Here is a 26776-nt window from a genome sequence, read left to right on the forward strand (position 1 = left end):
GTTATGCTGATTGTGGGCTGCCACCTCTGTTAAAACTTGTTAAAACTTGCTGCATTGTCAGCTTTGCTATTTCTAAATAATGAGGACATTTCCCTCAGTGTTAGAAAAGGCTGATTTCCCTATTGCTCAGTTTCCAGTGGCAGCAGGATATACTTAGAAATCCAAGCCTAGTCAGTAGAAACTTCCCTCTGCAGCCTTAAGATCTGAAAAATGTCTAGAAAATAGAGAGAAATGCATCTTTCATGTCAGAAGTCAACATCAGAGGCGATGATCCAACAAAGTGTGAGTAACAGTGCAAAGGCTGGTGAATGCTGGCTTTTTAAAGGGATCATCAAAAAACTGCTGTTCCTGCCCCAGTTGGAAAAGAAACAAAATACTGCTGAACTGTCCCATTTTCTCTTTAATAAACTTTATCTTCTGCTGAAGTGGAAGGTTGCCAATCTCAGCTTTGTTTAGATGCAGTAAAGGGAAAGTCTTTTCACAAGGAGTGGATCTATTAAGATGTTTTCATTAATAGATTTTGTTTGGGCTTAACCTCTGTGTTTTACCAGAGCCTCTCTCAATGCCTGCTCTCATTGGTAATGGTGCCTGAGATCTCTCTTAGGATCTCTTACATCTCACATCTCTTAGGATGTGATCTAGTTACATAAAAAGTGCACACATGGGCACACAAGAGCAGGAGAGGAGTTCATCCCATCAACAGCTGTAAAACTGTGAGAGCAGAAATACATATGTATATTATATACATAAGAACTATTAACCTTCCTAGAAAAAACACTCCATCTTATTTAGGCATAAATAAAATAATAGCTTCACAGCCAGAACTGTGTATACGTAGCACTTTCAGTGATCATTTCTGGATCCCTCTGCTCTTACAAGACTTCCAAGTAGTTTGGCAGTAAGAATTAGGGAGCTTTTTGTTTCCTTACTGGGTAACGTGTCAGACTGTTTTTTACAAGTTAAACTAAAATGACAGCTGGAGGTGAAGCCTGTGCTTTGTCCTGGCATCTTTCTCAAGGGAAAGCAATCCCAGCCTTCCCAAGCTTTTTATTTATACCTTTCAAAACTGGGTTGGTGAGCCTTCACAGGATGGTGACTCTGCATCTTCAAGCTCCTGGCGCAGGAGTGTTGTGGTGATTCCATTTCCAGACTGAAAGGTAAACCTACACTTGTTACTTCAGTTTTGCATATTTACAGCTATCAAAAGCAGACAGATGAAGATGCCCAAATGGAGGACAAACAACTCTGATTTCAGTGTTATCTCTAAGTATCTGCCCCATTTTAACTAAGATGACCAAGCTGTAAGATTCCAGCCTTACAGTGGACCAAAGCAGATTTCCTGTCAGTGATACATCTGTGTCATGTCTGACACCTTGTTCTGAAGGATACTTATAATGTAATCCAGATTTAGGAATTCAGAAGCATTTTGGCACACAACTGATGGGACTTTTACCAACAGCATTCACCGTTATGTTTATTCTTAAAAGCTGCCTGCAACTCTGCTGAAATGAAAGCAAAAACACATTACAGGAGCACAGTATTTCACATATGTATTTCTGCAACTTTAACAGTTGGATAAATATTTTATCAGTTCTAGTTTTCCCAAAGAAAATAAACTCTGGTCACTGTTGTGAAGTCTGAACTTCGCTTGATCTTTCTTTTAGACCCAACAGTTCTGTTCTCAGTTCTCCAGGCTTAGGAGGTATTTCAGGTATGCTCTATTAAAAACAGAGAAAGATATCAGTGTTGTGACAGGAAAAACTGAACCCCCAAAACAGTAAACAAGCTTAATTTGGAAGAGCATGACAGCTATTAACTATTACATATTAATTACATATTAATTATTACTTTTAATACATTATTAAAAGCATTAATGAGATCCCCTCTCAGTCGTGTCTCCCATGAGACGCTGCAGACCCTGACCCTGCACTGGACCCGCTCCAGTAGCTCCTTTCCCGTACTGAGGAGCCCAGAACCAGGCGCAGTGGAGCCCTGGCCAAAGCCTCTGTAGAGGCTCATCTCCGTCCACCGCCAGGCCAGAGACCTTTCCAGGCACAGCCTCCCCAGCAGACCCTCCACCCCGCACACACGCTACCAGCGACCGGCACCCCCGAGCACTTACGAGGTCAGGCCTGTAGTACCTGTGCACGACCTCGGCCCCCGCGAACATGGCCAGCATGCTGGCCGCCAGCGCCCGCAGGTAGGTGGGCCAGGACACGCCGGCGGGCATGGCTGCGGGGGCGGGCCCTGTGCACGGACCGCGCCGGACGTGCGTCATCCCCGCCGCCGCCGGGAGAGGGAAGGGAACAGGGAAGAGGGTGCGGAGGCCCGCCCTCAGCGGGGAGCATCGCGCCAGGCGGGGTGAGTCGCGACACAGCGCCCGCACCTCCGGCCGCCCCCTCACGGCCCCTCACGGCCCCTCACGGCCCCCGCCCCGGAGCGCGGCCCCGCCCTGCGCCCCCATTGGCCGGCGCGGTCACGTGAGCGGGGCCGCCCCGGGGGTCGGCAGGGGGCGCGGGCACGGCGGCCACAGGCGCGGGCACGGCGGCCACAGGCGCGGGCACGGCGGCGGCAGGACGGCCCCGGCATGGAGGGCCCCGAGCTGGGCAGGTACCCGAGCTGGGCAGGTACCCGAGCTGGGCAGGTACCCGCGGCGCCCGCAGCCGCGCTCGGGCCTCGCCGTGCGGAGCGCCCCTCGTCCTGCTCCTTCCCCGCGTCCCGCGGCCGGCCGAGCCGGGAGCGGGCTGGGGGGCCGCCTCCCGCCCCTTCCCCGGCACAAAGAGGGAGGAGAGGGGATGAGCGGCTCTGAGGCTGCCGGGGCTGCGGGAGCGCGGCGGCCTTGGGCAGCGAGGGGGGCGAGCGTGTCTCTGTCCCCAGGGGAATTTGATAATTGCTTAATGCCTGGTTTTGTTCCAGTGAACATATCGTTTCCTTTGCCTTTTCTTTTTTTCCCTTTGTTTTTAGCATGAACGGGAAGGGGAGGGGGGGGGAACAAAAAATCGTGAACTGAAGGGAAGGGAGAGGGACAAATCACTGCCTTTTCCTCGTGATGCTGAAAGTACTTATTTAAATGTTCTATAATATATATACATCAGTAACGAAAAACGAACCCAAAAAAAGTATTTCTGAGCCCACGCGAGAAATCTGGCCTAAAATACAGAGGAAACTTAGAGGTAGGGGTAAAACTTCACTCTCATAGCAAGTGTGGTTTTGGTGCAATTTTTTTTCTCTGTTCAAAGGGAATTTTATTCCCTTTACTAGAAGGAGGCTTGATATACGTGTAAAATAAGGTGGTCTGTATTGCAAAAAAGAGATCTGGGCTTAGGTTAGATGCTTTCACATTTTCCTTACTCACCCTGTTCCATCTGTATGATGACGCTTTTATTACATTGTGAACTGCATTCTGCATGTCTCAGTTTCTCGTGTGTTTCTCAACACAAATCTGAAAATTAGTTTTGTTTGTTTCATTAACTGCACAAGTGTTTTATATAAAAATGAACTCTTCCAGCAGAGGGTTTAAGGTATTCCCTGTACTTAGAAAATCTCTTATAGCTTTGTTAGGCAACTTCCCTGGGAATCTGACAGACCTATGTTCATCTTTATTCTCCTTGTTTCAGGATAGATATTTGGGTTAAAATTAGTGCCTTGATCACAAGACTGTGGGTTCTTCTTGCATTAGACTGATTTACAGTGGGTTTCTTGAAAACCCAGTGTGTAGTAGGGAATGGTCCCTTCTTTTGAGAAATATAAAATCAGAATAATTTAGGTTGGATAAGACCTCTAAGATCCTTGAATCCAGCCATTAACCCAGCACTGCCAAACCCACCCCTAAACCCTGGCTATAAATTTCTACATCTTTTAAATACCTCCAGGGTGGTGACTCTGACAGTTCCCTGGGCAGCCTATTCCAATAGTTAACCATTTCTATGAAGAAATTTGTCCTAATATCCAATCTAAACCTCCCTGGCACAACATGAGATCCTTTCCTCTTGTCTTGTCATTTGTTGCTTGAGACCAACCCAGCTTCAACCTTTTTTGAGTTGTTTGTGGAGAGTGATAAGGTGACCCATGAGCTTTCTTTTCTCCCTACCTTCCTGTAGTGAGAGGCCCAAAACTGAACACAGCACTCAAGATGTGGCCTCAGCAGTGCCAAGTCCAGGGGGACAATCCCTGCCCTGGTTCTGCCGGCTACACTTGCTAATACAGGATGCCATTGGCCTTTTTGAACAAATAGATCTAAAAATTATTTTTAGGTATTTTTAATTATAACTCTGAGATGATAAAATTATTTCCTGCAAATCTACTTTTCACCAAGTCCTTTTTTATGTTTTTGTAAGGCAGTAGAAGCTATGGGCAAGAGGGTGGCTGTGTGGGTAGAAGAGAGTGACAGAGTAGAACAGAAATGGGTGTGAGGGCTGTATATGACTAATAACTGTGTGGAGGGAGAGAGCTGTCTATGGAAAAGTGTCTTTATGCATAGAAGGAGACTGGAAGGATCTTGGTGTGTGTGAACACTTCCAGGTAGAATAACTGGAATTCTTGTGTTGGGATCCAGTGTGTGATAGCAGGACAACATCTGCAGCACAATTTGTTAAAGCTGTTTAATAATCTGCATAGTAACAAATGCTGTGTTTATTCTTAATGCTTTATAGCCTTGAATGATTCATCCATTCTGTATCTTACCAGATCAAATAACTGACAGCACATAAAAATGATCTAAAATTTGAGAAACTTGTAGAAGTCCAGAGAGCTTAAGCTCAACTTGCGTTGTAAATTGTTGGTCTTTTTGATGGACAGTTTGCTTTGGAAATGTGTGGTAGTGTTTAAAAAAAATAAAAAATAAAAAAATAAAGGGGGAGAAAAGCTCTACTCTTCCCTTACAAATGCTGTGTTAATTCCACATCATAGCAATCCCATCAGAAGTGTGCTGTTAATGTTGGTGTTAGCTGATATCACCTAAGCAGCCAGGCTGCTTCGATGGTGTGGATAATTTAGTGCTTTGTTAAGTCATCAGAGAATGTAAGTGCAGTACATGCCAGCCTTGATCAAGTTTGCTGTTTGGTACTTCAGTAAGTTTCTAAACTGTTGATAAATTATTTCTCTCTCTCTCTCTCTAAGATATTACGCGTATCTTCAGCAAGCTCAAGCGTTTTACTCGTTTCCCTTCCATCAGATGATGACTGCAGTGCCCACCATGGAAATGATGACTGAGCAGCCGACTCTAGAGGGCATTCCAGAGCCAAACATTGCTCAGGAGCCTCCAAAAGGTAGTTTGACTGGGCTGTGCTAGTGAGCTGAAGTGAGACTGATTGACTGGGGGAAAAAATTGCTCTTAAACTGCTTCCTTGGACCTATTTGGTTTCCTTTTCTTGATGCTCACTGCAGAAGTATTGACAAGTTGTGTTCTTTAAGAAATGTGTTCTAGCAGACAATTAAAAAGACAGGAAGTAAACTCATGTGAATGTATGCACATTGTTCAGTCTCACACAATTATCTTGTTCCAAGAAAAGCAGATTTTTTGTCAATTACCTTGTTCCAAGAAAAGCAGATTTTTTGTCAATACGCAAATGCATTATTTTAGCTGAAGTCATGGGGTTTGATATTGTGTTAGAGAAGTTTTCTTTAAGATTCTGGCTTCAGAATGCCTGGTTATTTAACTTTCTGCAAGAGAAGTACAGTACAATACTGTTTATTTGAAATATTTTTTTTTTAATGGTTCCTTAGTTTGCTGTAGTAATCACAGGTAGGGAATTGGTTACTAAGAATCATTTAGTGTGGCTTATTTAAAGAAATACAAACTGTTGGGAAGTGACACTGTTCTACAACTCAACATTATTAATGAACATAGAGAGGGAGAGCAATCCCTGGGTGGTCATGTCATGGCCAGTGCTTGTGTTGCATGAATCTCTAAACTTTTAAGAGCCAGGAGATGAAGAAGCTTCAGGTGTGTTGTTTAACTTAATGAATTTTGAAGGTAAATTTACGTCTTTGATTTCTCTCTGTGTCCATACATTTAACTGAATGTATTTGAATATCCTCCCTGCAACACTGGAAATGTCCAAGAAGAATATCTGTTATTTGTTTCAGAAGTTAAAAAAGGGGGAAGGAAAAGAAAAGCCAAAGCAACTGAGCCAAAGCAACCCAAAAAGCCTGCTGCTAAAAAAGAAAAACCCGCCAAGTCAAAAGGCAAACAAGAAAAGATCACAGATACTTTTAAAGTCAAAAGAAAAGTGGACCGTTTTAATGGTGTATCTGAAGCTGAACTTCTGACCAAGACTTTGCCTGATATTTTGACCTTTGATCTGGACATTGTGATAGTGAGTAACTTAAAGTTACAAGATTAGGTAGAAAAGTCCTGTATTTATTTGTTATGATTTACATTCGTTCTGCTTACTCATCTATATGGCTTATATGGCAAGATCTTGCAAGATAAAGTACATAAACTATTTCCTGTGTGTAGAGCTGCATTTTCTGTTGAGGCCATAGTAATTTAGTCCTAATTTCTGAGAAACCTATGGCTCACATTAAGTGCAGATTCATGAGAGCCCATAACTCAGTGCTTTATTTCCTGGAAGCTGTGCACCCTCTGAGCTGCTCTTTTGACCTTGCACATCTAAATGAGGCACTGCTGCAAAACTGCCAGTTTTGTTTTTTAAATAATGATGGAAGGTGCCATTAGTACATTTTTGTTTATTAACAGTAACTAAGAGAGAATTGAATAAGCATCCTTACTGTAACTTGATTAAATTCTCGACTAGCAAGTCATGTTGTCATTGTTAAAATGGACTGGTATCTTTGTAGATTGGCATAAACCCTGGCCTGATGGCAGCTTACAAAGGACATCATTACCCAGGACCTGGAAACCACTTTTGTACGTTTTTGTTTTCCTTTTTTCTTTTAGCATTTGCAGAACTTTGGTAGAACTAGTGGCATTTTAATTAAACTAGTTTGGGTTTTGTTTTTCTCGTGGGTTTTGGTTTGTTGGGGGTTTTTTTGTCTTCAGAGAGGGATTTTTATATGCTAAATATGAGTTCAAGACGGTGGGTTCTGTCAGAGAGGCCCAGTGCAAGGAGAAGCAATGGCAAGAAAGTCAAAGAAAGCTGACACTTTGTATTTGCCACATTCTTCCCCCCAAAATCCATATTGATCACTGCTTAAGTGAATCACAAAATCTAAAGCTCTGTGCTGAGCTTTTAGAATAAAAGACTGGTTTGCAGGATCATGATGAGGAATTCCTGTTCACTAGGGCCTTTCTGCCCTCTTAAAGGAGGTAAAGCAATATTGGCTGTTTTAAACCTTTCTGGGTAGGGCAGTAGTCTTCCCAAATCAGCTGATACTTTGTTAAAATAGATTCTTCCTTTAGCATTCCAGTTCTCCAATGGTCGGGTGTAATTTTTTGGTTCAGTTTTCCTTTTCTTGGAAAAAGGCAAATGCATATCTGTCTTCCTACTTGACAGGGAAGTGTCTGTTCATGTCTGGTCTAAGCAATGAACAGCTGAACCACATGGATGACCACACGTTGCCACATAAATATGGCATTGGATTTACAAACATGGTTGAAAGGACAACACCTGGAAGCAAAGACCTCTCCAGGTAAGACAACAAAGGGAAGTATCAGGCTTGTCAATGAATTACTAGTTGTGATTATAATTTTGAGTGCTTTGTGTTTTAGCAAAGAGATTCGGGAAGGAGGGCGAATTCTGATGCAGAAGCTACAAAAGTATAAACCTCGTATAGCAGCTTTTAATGGAAAATGTGAGAACTTTTACTTTTAAATTATTTTTTTTCTGTCAATAGCTTTTTTCTTTTTTTTCCAATTACCCTGTATTTTCATTTTAGGTATTTATGAAATTTTTAGTAAAGAAGTTTTTGGAATTAAAGTAAAGAACTTGGAATTTGGGCTGCAGCCACACAAAGTGCCAGATACGGAAACTGTAAGTATTGAGATTGAGAAACAAAACTAGGGCACTCCATTTTGATTATTAAAAAACTAATGAAATTTTAGGCCTTGCACACGCTTAGGATAACACCAATCTGACTGAAGTACAAGAGGTGTGAAAGGTTTTTACTCACATAGAGAAAGAGGAGTAGTGCAGTTTTCCTTAATGCAGCTTCTCCAGACTTGCAGACTTCATTTGAGAAATGGTGGTTAGTAGGTTGGTGCATTCTCTGAGGACTGCCTAAAATACAAGTAACACATGCCTGCTTTTATGATAATTTCCATCTGATCCCCTGTGTCCAATTCCCTTGGTATTTGTATTACTGGATGTTGGTACTGACCGTGACCATGCAATGCCACAGTGGAGGAGAAAGAACAGCAAATCCATCCTTGTGCCATTGCATGCAGCCCTTCTGCACTGCAGGATCTGGGCATGCCCAAGTGCTTCTGTCAGACTGAGTCTCCTTAAGCTGATCAGCAGTTTGAAGTTAAATTGGATGCTTAAGATAAAGCAAGCAATTTGATAAAGAGCACATTAGTCATAGACTTCTAGTGCTGGAAAATATCTCAAGAGACCAGCTATGTGTCATTAGAAATCGGTTTGTTTAATGTGTTCTTATAAACAAGTTAAAGCAAAGGCAATTACACTGCTTGCCAAGGTAGCTTATTCTAAAGCTTCATTACCTTGTCAGTTCAAAAGTTTGTTTTTCTTCTTATTTCTATCCTCAATTACTAGTTCTGCAAGTGTCAGCTGCCTTTCTCTAAAGGTGGAAGTGTTGCCATTAGAGCCTGAAGAATCATTGGATAAAATACTTGCTCCTTAAGTAGCTCTTAAGGACTTCTGCAGTAGATATATTTTTAAGAAGGATAAATAATCCCTTTTACTGGTACTTTTTCATAAAGACTGAATGGTAGTAGAAGTATTGAATACAGTTTGTTTTTCTTGAACTAACTTGATATCTTTAGTTAGGACTGTTAGGAGAGATGGAAACACTGAAGCTGGCTCCAACCACAGTAACAACAATTTCACAGCCTGGCATATCCAGTGCAGATGCACTTGGCCAAGAAGCCAGGCTCATTAACCTGTGCTGCCTCCCTCACTGCTTTGGGCTCTTTGCATGCTGTCACGTACTCCTCTATGCCCTGGCTCAGAGCTCTGCTTGTTCAGGGAGTTCTGGAGTGTGCTCTGCTCTCTTGTAACACACATGGGTGCTGCTTCTCCTGCAGCACATAAATAACTGGTGAAAATTGTGCTCACTTAGCAGCTGGTAATCAGCCCCTGTCTTCAGGGCAAGACAGATGGGTAGCCAGGAAAAATGAAAACTCATTTTAGCCCCTTCCACAATCAGCTGTGGCATTAGTTGAAATTTGTACAAATGGTTAAAACAGTGAGCTGAACTGTTAAGTTGTTCTGAATGCACTAAGTATTAACTCATAGCTCAGGGATCAGTAATGCTGTTTTTCTTGCTCTTTGTCTCAAGCTCTGCTACGTTATGCCATCATCTAGTGCAAGATGTGCTCAGTTTCCTCGGGCACAAGATAAAGTTCATTACTACATTAAGCTGAAAGACTTAAGGGACCAACTGAAAGGCATTGCACCCAACACTGAGGTCCAGGAGGTGCAGTACACATTTGACTTGCAACTTGCACAAGGTATTGTTATTTAGTTACTGCTTCATTAAAGTGTAATGTAGTGTACAATACTAGCAGTTTCCCAAACAGAAAGAAAGGAGGTTGGGGGGAGATGTGATTCTCTAAACTGTATGGTATAGAATTACAGATTCCATTCTCTTTTGTACAACCTAAATTACCTAAGGAGAGCGGGAATTGTCTTGTAGAATTTGTGGCAGTTTTTCAAATGTTTTCTTATGAAAGTGCTCTTTTGTAACAGTGTGTCCTTTTAGGAGTGCCGTTACAGCCTTTCTAAATCCCAGTCAGCCTCTCCTTAGAGAAACTGCTTGAGAAGTATTCAGGCAGCAATTAAGCCCACACAACCACACATGTTACCAGGCTGGCTTGGCAAGGAGGCAGAAGGCTCTTGGCCCCAGATAAATTTCCAGCAAGTGTTTATTCTGATGTGCCAAAGGTGAATCCAAGGCCAGAAAGAGAGGGACCATGTGGTCTTCTCAGTATGCATAGGGTCTCAGGTTTGTAGGCAGTTACAGGGGTAAGGCAAGGGGTAAGTGGCCATAGGGAAGACAGTAAACTGGACACCAGGCCCCATAGCCAATGGGGAAACAGAGAAATGGGATACCATAGAAGGAGTGATGGACTTGCAAAACCCAGAGGGAAGATTACACGCTGTCTGCAAGCATCCATGGGGGAGAAGCCTTTGTCCCTGGGAGGGATATCTTCAATCTTCGCTTTTCCAGGGCAAGGCACTTGGAAATTCCTTTAATGGCACAAGTGACTCCACACTCTTCGATAATTTTTATTCTAAATATTAATGCTTGAGCTGTTCTGTTTCTGCAGAGGATGCTAAAAAGATGGCTGTCAAAGAAGAAAAGTATGACCCCGGCTATGAAGCAGCATACGGAGGAGCTTACTGTGACCGTGCACCGTATGACAGTGACCAGTGCAGCTTGTCCTCAAATGGAGCTGGTAAAGTGCTCGGGGCATTAGTCTGCTGCCATTGCTGGGGAACAAGGAGCTCGTGGTGTCAAGGGCCTTTAAAAACGCTGTGATTTTTGTTTGTTCACAGGAGGCAACGCACAGTACTGCGAAGGCTCGTCCTTCGGGGAGGTTCCTAACGGACAGTGGATGACACAGGCCTTTGCAGAGCAGATTCCAGAGTTCGGTGCTGGCATCACAAGGGCAGAGGAGGGAAGCAGCGTGTAGGAGCTGCTCCTTCTCAGCTATGCACACCTGCTGCAGTTTTAATGCAGTGATCAAGATTGGTACCTCGGTTCTCCAACTGAAGCATCTCAATAGTATTTTATCTCCCCTAGTTATTTTATTATAGTCCAAACTAAGTGTGTGGTAGGCTAAATCAATGAACTAGATCATTTTAAGGAACTGTCCAAACTTTTTAAAAAAAATTTAGCCCTTTTTTGTATATGAGTTTTATATTTAATGTATACCATTTCTTGCAGTTTTTGACAAATTGCTTTCTCATTTGTGAAGATTTCTTTGGGGTGTTAATTTTATTCCATAAATGGTAACGTGGTAGGAACAGCAGCAGTATACTTCTTACTGATGCCTCAATATTTGGATATCTCATAATACTTTTATATCCAGCGGGGAAAATTGGAAGTGTACCCTTACCTTGTGTGAAATGGTGCTTTTAATCATGCACAGTTAAGGAAATTGTGCTTTTTAAGCCTGCCTTTTACCTTCTTAAAAAGTGTAGGAAGTTGTGTTCTGCAGCTGTGAGTGCTGTCTTCTGGGTGGGATGAGAGAGCTCTGTCTGTTCAGTGAGTGGACCATATTCAGGATGAAGGGAGTGAAGACATCATCTCAAGTCACAACACTGGGGAGGAAAATTTGTGTCACAGAGGACAGGGCCTAAATATTCTAGCTGAGCTGTCTTAGCATAAGGTTTCCCTACCACTCCATCTCTTTTCTCCCTTAAATTCCAATGTAAGGAATTGGAATTCCTTTTATAAAAAGGAAAAACAAGCTGCAGTAGTAGTTCTTGAATTCTGTGGCGTTTAAACTCCATTATTTCCATGAAGTTAGTCCCTTCCCCTGACCTTTAGCAGGAGATAACCCCTTTGAACGTGCCAGAGAATTGAAAGACTGCATTCTCTTTTAAAAGTCAGGTACAGCTATGTTATTTACATCATGTATGATTAGCACAGGGTGAAATAGATTTGCAATTTAGCAGGTTTGACATTATTCTCTTCAATCTGTAGGATCCTAGAGGGCATTCCCTTTATTCCACTTAGAAGTCAAAAACACTGAGAATACAGGGACAGCTGTTCCATGAATAAGAAGCTGTCTGTAGAAACTATAACTCTCTTCTAAAGAACTTACCTAAATGATACACGTTTTTGGCAAATATTAGTGACTGAGAAAAAAAATGAGATTCCATCCTGGTGCCTAACTCTCATCTTCTTTCTCTCTTTTATCATGTGAGGAAAAGATGAAGTAAAAGCAATAAGCTGATCAAAACATGAAAGTTTTGATGATCTTATGACGGTGCTTCACATACTTGAAAACAGACACAAACAGTATCTCCACACTCCATGCTAGTCAGAGAATCCTGTACCAGTGTGATTTATCCTCTCTTCACAGCTAGTGACAGTTGTCAATTGTAACTGGTTAGTGTAGGTTCTGACCTGCTGTAACACCTCTTACAGACTTCACACACTGTCAACCTGTTGTGAGGCAGGCATGATGTTTACAGTTTCTTCCCAAATTATGTGGCTTAATTCTGAGAATCTTAAATCAAGTGAGTGTGCATTATGATTCTGATTGTGTTTATTAGCTGCAGCATAAAGCTGTTCCACATACTGTCAGAAAGGTATAGGACTTGTCTTGTCTGCTATTTAAAGTGTACTGTATCATGTATTGCTGTTTACATGGATTTTTTTCCTGCAGGTGCTCAAAGTATCTTGCATCAGGGATTTGTTACAATTCAGTTTTATTTTCAACAAACTTAGAAGCATGAAATTAGCACTGCTGAGTATGTAGCACAGTAGGATGTAACTCCTGAAAGGCTATCTTGTTTGAGTGGGAGGGAAAGGTCTCTTCCTTAATGGAATCACCCACTTGGTTATCTGGGTATGAAATACAGTTGAGTGTACAATGACCATTCCATGAAATACTGCAATTCTGTGTCCTCCCTCAAAACTGGTGCTCTTTTTGTTACAGTGATACAAAAGTTCTTAATCTGTCTTAAATCTATCAATGTTTCACAATAAAATCAGGAATTGTACTGCACTGTATTGGAATGTGCTTTTGCAACTTGCTAAGTGCACTACACAGAAATGCCACAAAAGAGAGTCACCACACAACAGAACTCAGTAACATGTGCCCAGGTTTTCAATTCAGGCTGTTTAACGTGGGCTAGATAACTAAACTTTTCTTGTACATAACACTGCAGCTCTCTCCTGTGTAGATTTTTCTACCAGAAGACATTGGAATCATACTTAGAAAGACCTTAAATTAAAGCACACTGTCTGGCACTGAATTTCACCTGTGTGTTTAGTGAAAATATTTCACTGTCAAGTAAACTTGTTTCCTCCCCTCACATGAAAGTCAAGATAATCTGGACTGTGTACTGTAGTCACTCCAGCCTCCCTCTCCTGCCATAAGCACACAAAACTGATGGTCAGTTATTAATACTTTTAACAAATACTTCGTTTTCTAAAATCAATTAATCATACAACATGTTGCATCTCAAACTATTAAATGCATCCCATACATTACATTTTGCCATATTTCAGTATCAGCTATCAGGACGAGTTAATTTAAACTTCCCTGAAGGGTCAGGAATAAACCAGTTTTCCCAAAGATCAGTGTGGACACTGGGGTAATCCCAAGGTTTGTATCTCCCATTCCAGTGAAGTAATTTAGCTTCTTGAAGAAATTGCTCTGAGTAACGGGCATCAGGACTCCAACCTGCAGGGGTACATTTAAAAAAAAAAAAAATTTTGAAAAATGCAGGTTTTGATAAAGGAAGACACTATAGAGTGAGTTAAATTCAGGTAACTTTTTTTCAGAAGTCTGATTAGCATGCTTTCATGTTAACAAGCAGCTACTTATATGATAGAGTAGCTTTTTTCAACACCTTTAACATCTTAGCATAGCTGGGATTAAAAACAAAGTAAAATCTATTCATTTTACCTTACCAGCCAAGTTGTTATGTTTTTTTCTAGGATAATTCACCACAGGTGAAGGGTTAACCACATCCTCCAGAGTGTTTATGACAAACACTGCCAGGCCTCCCCTTTTCTCCCACTGCACCCAGAAAAAGACTGATTTTTTTTTTCAATTCAGATATTTCATATATTCTTTCCATGTAAGTGGCACATGAGGTAAAGTCACGTAAGGTCTTGCACTGGAATCTCACAAACTCACCTTAATTCCAACTTGCAAACAGAAATTAAACTTACCAAGATGCCTTATGTGCCACATAGGATTAATAGAGGAATGTTTTCCATAAAACACAATCAGCATTGGAGAGGTTGCCACACCTCCCCCAAGGGTGCTGCTATAGAGGTTTTCCCTGAAAAAGGAAATATAAAAGAGTATGTTCAAAACCTCAAGGAATCTTGAGTATGAGAGGTAGAAGATAAAAAATAAATATCTGGCAAAGTTCAAAATCATCTTGAACCGATCACTTTTCAGCATACTCCTTCCTTGTGCTGTTAATTGGTTATATTTACAACTCCAATTCCCATGGAGTGAATTGTTGCTACCAAGTAAAATGGGAGTCAGACCCAACATGAAACCAATATTTTTACACACAAACTATAGTTCTCAAGGCTGACAAAGTTAACTGTAGGAAAAAGCTGTTAACATAAAGCAATCTAACATAATTTAGCCAGGTTTCTTAAGAAAATGTACATTTTCCATATTTTAAATTCCCTCTTCCTTCCCCTTTCTCCCTCCCCTAGCTTTTAGAACTTAAAATTAACCTCCAGCTGGATTTTGCCAAAGCCTAGTTAGTAAAAATTAGTATCTATAGAGTATCAGTTTCCTATGAAAACTTTGTGATAAATTCAGGGCTAGATCAAACCATGGTAAGAGGAGGCATTGGGAGGTGGAAACTAACAAGCAATGGACACAGCACAATAGCACAAACTTCCATGTCAATTTTATCTTAGTAAATTGAAACTTAATCCTTTTCAGAAAAAGAAAATAAACACCAAGTTTTGAAATACATGTTAACAGGGAGCTAATTTTTAAAACGGTGGTTGTTTTAGTGTGCCACAATTTATTTGGTCAATAACAAAAAGATACAATGTAAAATTTCATCTACTAGAGAAAAGTAAGTGTTTTCTATTGGTATTTTTTTAAATGGTGTCAAATTACAGCTTGGCTGATGTTACAACAGGAGAGTCCCCAGGCAAAGAAGGAAACATTCCTCCTTTAAACTAGCCTCGGGAAGGGAAGATCATTCCGTGGCTTCATCCCAGGCTAAGCTGGTCACCCCAAATGAGAACCACATGTTCTCAATGTCCCTCAGGATTAAGTGTGGTTTGTGATTAAAGACAAGACTAAAATTCCAAGTGGTCATTTCCTGGTACAGAATTGGTGAGATTTAAACAGATGGAAATGCTGGAACATGAGTTACTTCACTTGACAAGATCTCAAAAGAAAGACTGCTTGGAGTTAAAAAAAAAAAAAAAAAAAAAAACAACAACAACAACTGTAAGAGCTTTTAAACAGAAAGTAAAACTGTAAACCAAGCATTGAAAGTAAAGTGAGAAGTTAGATTTCTGCACATACTCTACATTTCTTTGCATCCACTTTTCCAACTGCTTTGTAATCCGCTGATGTTTCCATTCAGTCATGTTAGCAACGATTACTCCAGGATTAAAGGAGCAGGTGCTGGGGCTGATGCCAAGATCTCTAATGCCTTGCTTTCTGTAGTCCAGGAATCCCATGTATGTGTTCTAAGAAACAAAAAAAGTATGTTCATCTCCTATGAATCTCTATAAAGACACATATAAATGCATCTCACTCTCACCGAGAATGAGACTAAATATGCTTTCCCAAAGATGAATTTCTAGATGGTGGTGACCTGTCATGGGTTCTATGCAATGAGGCTGTAAGGCAGGATACTTCCAGATACTAAACTATTTTTTCCACAATATTGTCCCGTGGAATTTTGACAATGCCTTTCCCTTGCTATGTTTGTCTTCTGGTAGACCACACTAAATCATGCAGCACCACAATTGTACCACTACAAGAAGTCCTTAATTACGTGTACAACTATTACAAAGCTATCTATATCTATATACATAAAACTTCCACTTTGGGGAAAACACATAAAATCTTACACTTATGGGCAAACACATTCATTATTAGAATCCCAGAATGGCATCTTACCTGCATCCCTACACTTCTAATCATTTCATGTGTAGAAGGCAGGTCACAATCATCTGAAAAAGCTGCTGCATGTCCAGGTGCTAACTTAGTATCGTAGAGTTCCTGGATGTCACCTGATTACAGAAAGGTCACAAGCATAAGACAACACCTACTGCACTGCTACAGAGCTGATAGGATAATGTCAGCTCTCATATCTTGCTTATAAATACACCAAATTTAAGGATAGCCCTACTGAATTTAGTAATATCCAAATTTTCAAATTTGCGCCTGAAAGCCTAAGGTCTATCTTTAGACATTATCATTGGTCTTTAACACATTCATATTCTGATTGTCCAAAATCAGCTACAGCAGAAGCTGACAGGACTGTTAAAAAGCCTGATTACAAACCTGTGCATTCATAGAGCTTGCCTTCAGAGAGGGAGGGCACAGCCAATTTTTCTGAGCCTTTTCAAGTCCCACAAAAGTGCCACTTCAATGTCTTACACAGATGAGGTTTTTTTCCTGGTGTTGTGGCATATATACCTTCTAGGAAGATACCTGGATTCCTAGCAGTGACTGACTGAAACGTGCCTGTCACTTGACCAGCCCTGCTGGCTTCAGGGCCCACCCAGCTCCTTCTTTGTAATGCCAGGCATCTCTCTCATCACCTGACTGACAGGTACCCAAGATGTGCCAGAACACTTTCAGGGCATGTGGGAAGCACAGCACTGCCACAGCAATCGAGTGAGCCTGCATCCCAACCCCTTACAGCTTCCAGTTTTGCTTTGGCTTTCATCTCTTTTACTTTTTGTACTGCTGGTCTTCTGCCAGGTCAAACAGCTGAATCAGCTGCAGGTTACACAGGTAAGAGGAGCTGCCTGGGGACAGGAGAGGCCACTTGGTCAGCAGCAGCCTACCATGAGGTGTAAAGAGAAACTGCACCTTTATCCTGCAGCTTCTCAATCACCAGACACCCCCAGGGAAAGAGAGAGCCCAGTGCTGGTGAGCAGAGGTGTGGGGAGGGGTGACAGGGAAGTGGTGGGCTCGGCTTGAGCTGCTCGTGGAACTGGAGTCTAAATGAAGGCCTGGAACCTTTCAAAGAGTTAAATATTGCTGCTCCCCATTGATGACAGACAGAACAACAAATCCAAAAAGCTGCTCCCCATTGATGACAGACAGAACAACAAATCCAAAAAGCAGAGGCTGTCACTGGAAACATGCGTGTTGGAGAACTGCCATAGGAAGTCTATGGCAAATTAAAATGAGACAGGCAGAACAGACTACTTGTCTCTTACAAAGCAAATAGTGACCTCTTTAAGCACAGGTGGTCTGAAATCTGCCTCAAGAGAGATAAAACTATAAAAAGGTGCAGAAAAGCAGTGGAGAATTATGCTTTTGTCATGTGTAAATTCACTGGTCTTAGTGTTCTTACAGCAAAGACTAATTTAAGCCAAAAAAATTTATTGTGGTTATACTCAGGCCTTTCCAAAGGAAATTTTGCTTAGTTGCCCACCAGGGTTAAAGCACAGCATTGATTTAAAAGTGCTTTTCTTGTTAAAAAGAAGAAAATATGATAAAACAAATATGAAGACAACAGCTCTACAGAGGAAAAAAACCCCTACAACTGGGAAACAGAACAGAAAAAACTCACAAGAAAATAACCTTTCAAAACAAAAATTGGTCTTCAAAAGAGATTACATTGACGATAAGAAAAAAAAGAAAATATCTTTTCAGGATTTGAATGTCTTCTAACTGCTCCCACTTGACTAGGAACTCTGAAATCTTTGTGATTCTGCAAATTGCTTTGAGTAAATTCCTCTTGCTCTCGAGAACAGCAATTCTAGATAAGGAATTGGTAGCGTTTGTGGGAACTTAAACACTAGCAGGAAATGCATGTCACACACAGTAAACATTGCAGCATCTAAGTGAAATCCATAATATCTTTCAGCAATACACCAGAACTGATTAAAATGAAACCCACATACAACTTTGATCACAATTATTCAAAATACGTGGGGGTAAATTCTTCCTCAGATTTTCATATTTAAACAAACAGATTATTTGTAGTTTCCCTAAGTTCAACACTCCTAGCAGCTGCCTCAGTTTTCTATTATATCTCATATTTCCAAATGGCCGTAAAAGCTGCAATAACTTTGATTTTAGTTCTGTTAAAATTAAATTCTGTTAGCTTACCTTGAACGATGACATCATCATCCAAATATATTACTTTCTCATGTTTCTGGATAAGCAAAGGAAGATAAAATCGAATGAAGTTCAGCTATTAAACAGAAAGAGAAAATAAAGACTAAATGGTAAAGTGTTTAATGCAGTAGTCTCAGACTTCTGTCTCTATTAAGTCAGTTGGAATTTCTCTCTTTATTAAGCACTTATCAGTGACTATTTGCTTTCTCCCCCACAGCTTTACTACTATCTCAAATCCAGTGTTATTACTATTATTGCTATTATTATTTATCCACTATGGCCCTAAACATGCAGTCCAAACTCCTCATGGAATCCTTTAGGCTGGAAGGGGCCTTTTTTACAGCATACATTACACCAAACACTTCAAAATGTAATAGTATCATCACTCAAAAGGAATGATTTGACTGGTGGCATACACATGGGATAACTTCTACAACAGCAATGAAGAACAGAGCAGAGGGAAAGGGGACTGAGAATGCAGGAACAATTGTATTGTTCTGACCATTTTACCCAGCCCCTGCCTTCAGAGTTTGTTTAGAACAACAAATGCTCAAATGAAAAAGAAAAATAGAGCAAGCATCCAAAACAGTTGTTCCATGTATTCTCCTAGCTTTCAGTTATTCCCAGCTCAAGGGATTTTCTGATCTAGATGTGACCTAAATATCAACTTTGATCCTAAAACTGAACCCCTGTACATTTTCACATCCACAAGACCTTTCAGCAAGGAATTCCAGAGATGCAATACTCATTGCATGAAAAGTGTGCAACATCTTGCTTATGCTGTCACTGGCTAATTTCTTCTCACATTCATTGGTTCTTGCATTGGAAAAGATATACACACACCACCTGCATGAAATGGAACAGATCTAGGACATTTTGAAGCCCATAGTAAGTATTAAAAACCTCAATAATTTGTTATTTATTAACTCACAGGCTGCAGTAGCTCAGGACGTGATGCATCTTGTCTGATTTTTCCTTTTAGTACCATAGGATTGAATTCCACAACCTTAAATTTTATTTCTTTCAGTTTAGAATTTTCAATCCATTTTCTGTGATGGAAAGAAAAGAAGTGTCAAAAGAAATACTGGATGCATGGCAAGTGTGAAATTCACAGACACTTAGGAGAATAATAAGAGACCTTGAAAGTTCACTTGATCTATTCTATCCCAAAACAGAATCACTTATGTCTACTAACTTATGTCTACAGCTGTTGCACACAGACTTTTGACAAACCTGTTCTTAAAATAAAATACAAAAATTCCCCCACAAAAACCCCAACAAAACAAACACCCCACACCACTCCCAAAACCAGAGGCGCCATATGTGTAGTCCAAACAATTCATCTTTCACCATTACTTGCATAAACTATATTCTTCTAAGTTTTCCTGCTACAATTAAAGATAATTATTTCTTATCCTATCTACAGTGTTTTTAAATATGAGGTTAGTTTTTTCCCTTTCACAGTTTTATGTTCTCCCAGATGACTTTTACATCACCTCCTACTTATGTTTTCTATAGACTAAACTAATTTTCTTTTCATATTTTTGTCAGATTTCTTATCCCCACTGTTTATTTCTCTCCTGACACAAGTCGTGTGTCCAAAGCCTGCAGAAGTGAAGTAGCCAGAGGTGAGAACTGCCAGGAAATGTTTTAGTTTTCATTCACAGCTTGGTCCTCTTTAAGACAATGTTTGTGAACTTTAACACTGAAACAAAATGAACCGAAACTTCATGAAATCACATTCTTTGAAGAATTCTCATTTCATGAAAGGAAATCAAATGAGAAATTCAAGGAATGAAGTGAAATGAAAAGAAGGGATACAAAATATAATGAAATGAAAAACAGAAAACTATGTAATGAAGTGAAATAAATGAAAGGAAACAGAATGAAATTAGGTGCATTGAAGTGAGATGAAACTCCAAGAAATTATATTAATTGAAATCTTGAAATTTCATTTCTTTTCATGAAATGAGGAATTTTCATTTCATGAAAGGAAATAAAATGAGAAATGAAGGATTAAAGCAAAATGGAAAGAAAGGAAAGGAAAATATAATAAAGTAAAATTGAGAAAAATAAAATTCTGAAATTAAAGCAATGAAATTGAATGGAATGAAATGAAGGGCTGTGAAATGAACTGAAACTTAATGAGATGAATATTCATTGAAATCCTGAGATTCCTTTTCCTTTCATGAAATGAAGACTTCTCATTTGATGAAAGGAAATGAAAGGAGAAATCAAGGCATGAAGTGAAAAGGAAAGAAATTAAACTCACTGCAATAATTTTTGGGCCTCTTTTTATAACTTTAATACATCGTCTGAACTGAAACTAGCTTTAAATCAGCAAGTTTTTCTACTCTGAAGCTGAAGACACAGGACCAGAGGAGGGGTAAGTGCAGTGCTACAAAGTGGGATGGTGACAGGTAGGCAGTGTATCCTTACTCCAGACTCTTCTGCAGCCTGTCTCTAAAAAGCTGAGAAGCACAGGCATGGCCTGGCTGTTTCACACCGCTTTGCACGAGTCAGTGCCTTGTGGAGGACAAAGTGGTCCTTTTTCCATCCTGCACAGGATCCTGAGGTTGCTACCAGTGCCCTCCATTTCCCTGAGAAGTCCTCCAAAGCCCTATGCCTGTGCTAGGGGGAACACCACCGTGGCTCCAGCTACAGCCCAAAACCAAGCAAGGCTGGTGCGTACCGAATGTGTGGGATGGTTGTTTTCAGCCCAACGATGTAGAACAAAACCCTGGCCTCTGTGTTGCTGTAGATGCTGCTGATGGCTGCGACAGCTGCGCCCATCCTGCCCGCAGCAGCGCAGATCACCACCGGGATTTCTTCTTCCGTTTCCTCGGGGCTCTCCAAATCCACTGCAAAAAACACCAAAACAAATGTGTTCTACATCAGATCTGGGTCACAAAAATGAGTAAGTATGACCATAAGCAGTGGAATCATTTTAGTACTACTCCAGTTTTCCTTACCACATCCCCACCTGGCAAGGCACACAGCTTGAGCTGTTGCTAATCCAGAACCACTTGCAGGTTGATTGGACTGTTGTTGGATGGCTCCAAACAGAATAAATGTTCTAATAAATTCTCAGCATCCTCTACTCAGCAGCAGCAAAATTCAGCCTGTCCTTCATGTAGCTGCTTACTCATGAAATCTGGAGAGGCTTGAATACTCTTGTAACTTCTACGTCTCAGTTATATTTAGTACAAATTGAACAATAAGTTCTAAAATTATCAAAGGAAGGAGGTAAGTCAAAGACAGTGCAATTGCACAAGCTGCACTTCTTTGGCAAGTTGGCTTGAAAGGAAGAGTGCAAAAATTCCTATCAGAAGGAAGCTACTAACGATATAAGGGAAAAAACCCTAAACTATACTGAATCAGGTCACATTCCTGCTTAAGATTTTTATCTCTGATTAACTTACAGAACTTTAACAGATATAATTATGCTGGTTAAAACATAACAATTACTGTCATAACAAAACAACAAAAATATACTGAAAAGTGAAAAAGAAAGGATTTGTATCAAGACAGAGTTTGTTTGCCTTGGAAACAGTGAATAAGCTATTTACATAAACATTTAATACTCATCCAACCTTATTAACCCTAGCAGGTTTCTGTCACTATAAGAATTCCAGCTAAAACTTCTGCTGTAAATATGAAGATTTGATGGTTTATCTAAAAGAAATAATCAGGCCAAGAACATTCCCAAGGAGGCAGGTCATGATAAAAGTTTGTTACCACTTGACGACTCCAATCTGTTCAGCTCGAGTAAGGATCTACTCCAGCATCCATCTACATCAGTGACATCTAGATAAAAACTTAATCAGAATTACAACTCTTAGTCATCATTATCAAGCTCCTATAATTTTAGTCAACTAATCCAGAGGCTTTTCATCCCAGACTATATGCAACAGTGTGAATAGCTCATCTACTGCAGGACAAACAGGATTCAATAAGGCAAAAAGTGCTGTTCAAGTTAAGACACGAGGAATATAAAACAGGAACATAAAGAAAACTGATGTGTGAGTCACTTACCTGTTTCATTTCTTAATGCCAGTGGCACTTGGTGAACTTTGTTATACAGAATAGCACACACAGTTAAGACAAGAAGTAACAGCAAGATCTGGTTAACTGAAACAAGAGGGAAAACGTGTTAATAATCAGTATAACAGCTAATTCCCAAGTATCTGACTAGAAAAAAATCAAATTTGCAACCAGTACAGATGATAGAAGAAGAATTTGATAACCTCTATCTGTTGTGTTCCTCTCATGTTATTTGATCAAGCTCAAAATTTTATGTTAGAAACAAACAGTAGCTTATTGCCGTATTAAAGCAAACCCCAACTATCTGATTTTCATGGTTCATTTGCTCACTAGATCATAAGACTCCCAGTATATATGGGTTATCCATAATAAAAAATTTACATGTTTCTGAATTTTACCAGGAGCTTGGAACATTTTTTCCTGGCTAGTGTGCTGTCTGTTTACATTCACATAATGAGTTAATTATTTTTATGTAGCCTTTTCATTCTGTCATGCTTCCCTGATAAAATTTCAGACACAGGAGAATTTTTTTATTTATTTCAATGTTCAGATCCTGAAGGTGTATTTGAGCAAAACCCTAAAAATTCTAGAAAAACAAACCCACCATGCTACTGAAACCAGGAAGGTTTCAAAATATTTGAGAACACTTATTTTGACAGGTGATTTAAATCAGTAAAATCAAAGCCAGGCAAAGACCTGACTGTATATTCTGATATATAGTTCCTAGAAGAATGTCTTGTACAAGTTTAAGTCATTCAACACAAACCAAGCATGTGTAGGTGTTGGGAGAGTTCACCAAGCACAACGGGGAAGGAATACATTGCCCTCACTAACAGTTAATTTTTTGAAGGCTGTTCTTTGTTTCAGACTACTTTGTTACATTTGTACCACTATAAAATGTATTTAAGGTGTTCAAAAGAGCAAAGAGATCTATTTTAATCAAAATGGCCAACTAGCCACAACTGGGCATGCAACTTGATTGATAGTGGTAAACCAAACCTGCACTAATTTAAACCAGCTGAGGAAAAAGCCCATTGACTTCTGAGAAATTCTGAGCACATAACTAAAGGCAAAAGTCCATTTTCAGTCACTGACCCTTACAGGGGATAAGATCCCCAAAGTTCTTGAGGCCACACCTCAATTTTGAGTATGAGCAGCATTAATGTGCAGAGCTCTGTAAAATTCAGCTTGTCCTCTGGGCACAATTCACATGAAAACAGCAGCTACCTGCAGTATCAGTGGGAAATTTCATCATCTCCAATCTGATTCAGTAAAGCAGTGAGTAATTTTAAATTAATGTGAATTATTGTTGTACTTACCTGACACAGTTAACAGGAAAAGGATTATGTGCATACTTAAAGTTAAGCACAATTTAGCAATACTAGAACTATAAATATGTCTGGAACTGTGACAACAGTTGCATGAGAAATTGGATTTGACATTCCTGTTCTCTTTTAAAAAATGCATCTTTCAACTGTTTTTAATCTCTCTTACTTTTCTTTAAAAGAGCCATGTGTCCTGTTGGATGAGAACTGTGACCTGTGGTAAACTAAACAAAAAAACCAAACCAAAACAACAAAACAAAAAAAACCCAAAAACAAACAAAAAACAAACAAACAAAACAAAACAAAAAAATTAATGCCAGAAGTGAATTAGTTATATAAAGCATTACAGTTTGGATTACCAAGTTTTACTGGTTTTACAGCTGAACTGGTAGAAGTAAACCTGCACTTAATCTCTGTAAACACCTTTTTTATTATAAATAACTAATATTATGGGTTATAAATATTTTATTAATAATTTAAATAACTAATAGGTTATAAAAACATTTTAATAAATCCCGTCTGATCATCTACGCCAGTAGGCAATTTTTATAACATTTTCAGATGCTGTGTAAAGAAGTATTAAAACACAAACTAATGCAATTTATTGATGTATTTATCTCTGATTTCACCTCAAACACAGTAACTGTTGCAAATAATAATCTCTTGGTAGAGTGTGCATTCCCAAACACATGGAAATATTATACCATATATCTAGTGTCTTCTAGACTCTGAAATGAGAATATTTTCTTACAGCTGCATTCTTCCAGTGTGTGTAGTGTGGCTTGTGTTTGTGCACATTTTTTGTGATGCTGAAGAAAAGATGGCAGCCTTCACTAAAACTGTGCTTCCAGGCCTGAGAGCAGCCACGTCTGAGAAGACAGAACATAACCCTTAAAGTACAGGAGTATGAGAAATACAATATTCGTTGGAATTCTGGACCCCAAACTACTATTTACAAAGGCAAACACAAACCACACAACCAAAACAACAACCAACACAAAAAAACAGGACCAGAAGTTGGTGGGCAGAGAAAAATCCAACTGTGTGATCTAACCTTTATACTATGTAGGAATAGAACAGAAAACAATTTTTCCTGCTCCCACACATACAGATATGGACACATTACAGCACAGATAAAGATATAAGATGGGTTCTGCGCACACATAAAAATGAAGTTTGCTCCAGCTCCTTGACAAATCAGACAGAACAGCAAGAATTCTTGAAATCTGAGTCACAAAACTGACCACCTCTCATTGGTTAGTGCTGAAGTTCAGGCAGCATCCTAAATTAGTCTCTACTTTGACCAACAAGTTAAATCACAACAAATATATATACATAAAAAAACCCAAAATGTGGCTCTGTTTACAAACCACTTATATTCCCATGTATTTAAGTCCCAGCTAATGACTAAATTGCAGTGAGAAAGGAATATTCTGGAAGTTCTTCCACATCTGCACTACTTATCTACATTCCAGCAGACCACTCTCTTCATGTGGCATTAATTTACACAGAGGAAACCAAGCTTATGTGTTGGAAAAAAACCACAGCTGAGAAAGCCTTTCACTCATGCATTACACAGAAATATTGCTTTGTTTCACATTTAAAAACTTTACTCATTTATGTAAGCAGAGAGACACAGAAGCTGCTACACTCTTGGACTAATTTCTAACCCCACTTTAGCTGATCAAAATCTTCCCCTGATTTCCACAGAGCTGCCTACTATCTTTGAATTAGCACTTGTAACAATAGCCACAAACAGTCCTGATGATCACTGCAAGACGAAAGCTGCACAGCCACAGCTTCATGTTATCTCCAGAAATTATTAAATCCACATAAACTGAACCATGTTTTAAAGTTTAAAATCTTAAGACAGACTCTCACACAAGTTTGAGTTCGACAACTACAGCATCCCTAAGCCTCTGAAACACCAATTGATTACCTACTGATTTTTAAGGAAAGAGAGGTATGATTGTTCCCCTGCAAATATTTGCTCAGTTTTTTCTGACTGTAGACATTATTTCCTGGAACCTGGCAGTCTCTAATTCAGCTGCCAAATCCTGTAACAAAACGAGGGGCTACAGAAAGGAAAGCTCAAAAACAGTGACATTACTTCTCAGATATTTCCTGCTTAATTAGTCTTTTTACCTCTTCAAAGCAGCACAGTATTCGGGACTCCTCTCTCCTGAAGTGCTGTGGAGCTATTTACTTGGATCCTAGATAGCCCCCAGCTGTAAGCACTCTTGCCAAAGTGTCCTTGACCACCATCTTCCTCTGAAGTCACCCACAAAAGGGCTTTAACAGGGCACAGAAACAGTTTTATGATTCAATTCCTTTTTCAAACTCTTCAAAGTTTACTTTGGAGTTGTGCTGGTTTTCTTTCCTTTCTCTGCTGCTGAGGAATAGAGCAGAGTCCAGACGCTGCACTGGAGGAATGAGAGCACATAAACCACTTCCAGATGTGCAGAGTGATGATGCAGCCCCAGATCTGGCAAACTTGCCTCAGAGCTTCAGCTAGCAGATTGCAAACAAATCCCATAAGACAAAAAGTCTTAAAGGGGTGGGGGAGAGAGAAGGAAACAAACCCTTCCAGAAGTTACTTCCAAAATCTAGCTGCAAGTTATGTTTTTAGTCAGTATTTATGGTAAATGTGAACAGGTAAGTAGTGTGCAAGAGCCAGACTACAACATGCCAGAGTCTTACAGAAGGCCAAAGTTTTTCCAGTGTTTGTTGGCAGAGTTCTTGAGAGTCAAAAGCTAAGGGAAACTCACAGAAGTCAACTCTGAACACACATTTTGGCTTGAATCATCTCATTTCCTAATCTTTGAGCATTTAACCCACAGGTTTGGTTTAGATTCAAAAGGATCTTGGATCAAGGTAACCAGCACATGGTGAGACCCTGCCTCCTAAGCTCTCCCTGGATTGCTTTGGCAGTTTTCTTTCTATAGCACTTCTTTTATTGGAATTCAGCCCCTCCCTTCTAGGAATGAACTTAAATGATAAACCACTGTTTCATCACAAGACTTTTGTGAGTACTGAAAGGAATAATAATAAACACCTTCAACTCTAAACTATTTTTCATATTTCTATTTTGAGGCACTGCAAAATGTATGAGCAGTAATCAGTAAAGGTCTTAAAAATCTTTAGTGTTTTAAATGAAGACTTGTATTCCATTTGCAGGCACCAATAATGTGAATTTTCAACTGTATGTCTCAAACATACCCAAATTGTATTATTTGTGTCTGGTTTTGTACAGGAATCCATCTTCTGCTTGAACAAAAATAAATGA

General features: G+C 39.8%; 3 protein-coding genes across 5 annotated transcripts; 1 reads left to right on the forward strand and 2 right to left on the reverse strand.

Moving 5' to 3' along the window:
- Positions 1-1534: 1534 nt before the first annotated feature.
- On the reverse strand, positions 1535-2278 carry UQCC6 (ubiquinol-cytochrome c reductase complex assembly factor 6). The gene is made up of 2 exons (XM_066319963.1): positions 2123-2278; positions 1535-1718 (listed from the first exon to the last, which is right to left on the reverse strand). The coding sequence occupies exons 1-2, from the start codon at positions 2276-2278 to the stop codon at positions 1623-1625; spliced, it is 252 nt and encodes an 83-aa protein (XP_066176060.1). The 3' UTR covers positions 1535-1622.
- On the forward strand, positions 2229-12823 carry TDG (thymine DNA glycosylase). Its single transcript, XM_066319954.1, is given in 13 exon segments — positions 2229-2360; positions 2362-2415; positions 2418-2570; positions 2573-2610; positions 5119-5267; positions 6088-6317; positions 6802-6871; positions 7458-7593; positions 7673-7755; positions 7840-7934; positions 9421-9592; positions 10412-10540; positions 10641-12823. Coding segments are annotated over 13 exon segments (1578 nt in total). The 3' UTR covers positions 10778-12823.
- On the reverse strand, positions 12508-26571 carry GLT8D2 (glycosyltransferase 8 domain containing 2). 3 transcript variants are annotated; one of them, XM_066319956.1, is made up of 10 exons: positions 25636-26571; positions 23660-23714; positions 22157-22252; positions 20814-20982; positions 19053-19170; positions 18113-18197; positions 15941-16053; positions 15338-15504; positions 13999-14111; positions 12508-13504 (listed from the first exon to the last, which is right to left on the reverse strand). In XM_066319956.1, the coding sequence occupies exons 2-10, from the start codon at positions 23676-23678 to the stop codon at positions 13332-13334; spliced, it is 1053 nt and encodes a 350-aa protein (XP_066176053.1). In that variant the 5' UTR covers positions 23679-23714; positions 25636-26571; the 3' UTR covers positions 12508-13331. The 3 variants fall into 3 exon arrangements, with proteins under 3 accessions (XP_066176053.1, XP_066176052.1, XP_066176055.1); XM_066319955.1 differs by lacking the exon at positions 25636-26571 and adding an exon at positions 24242-24517; XM_066319958.1 differs by lacking the exon at positions 23660-23714 and having other exon boundaries at positions 25636-26570.
- Between the last annotated feature and the right edge of the window lie 205 nt (positions 26572-26776).

Source organism: Sylvia atricapilla, chromosome 5 (assembly GCF_009819655.1).
Source record: "Sylvia atricapilla isolate bSylAtr1 chromosome 5, bSylAtr1.pri, whole genome shotgun sequence".
Lineage (NCBI taxonomy): Eukaryota > Metazoa > Chordata > Aves > Passeriformes > Sylviidae > Sylvia > Sylvia atricapilla.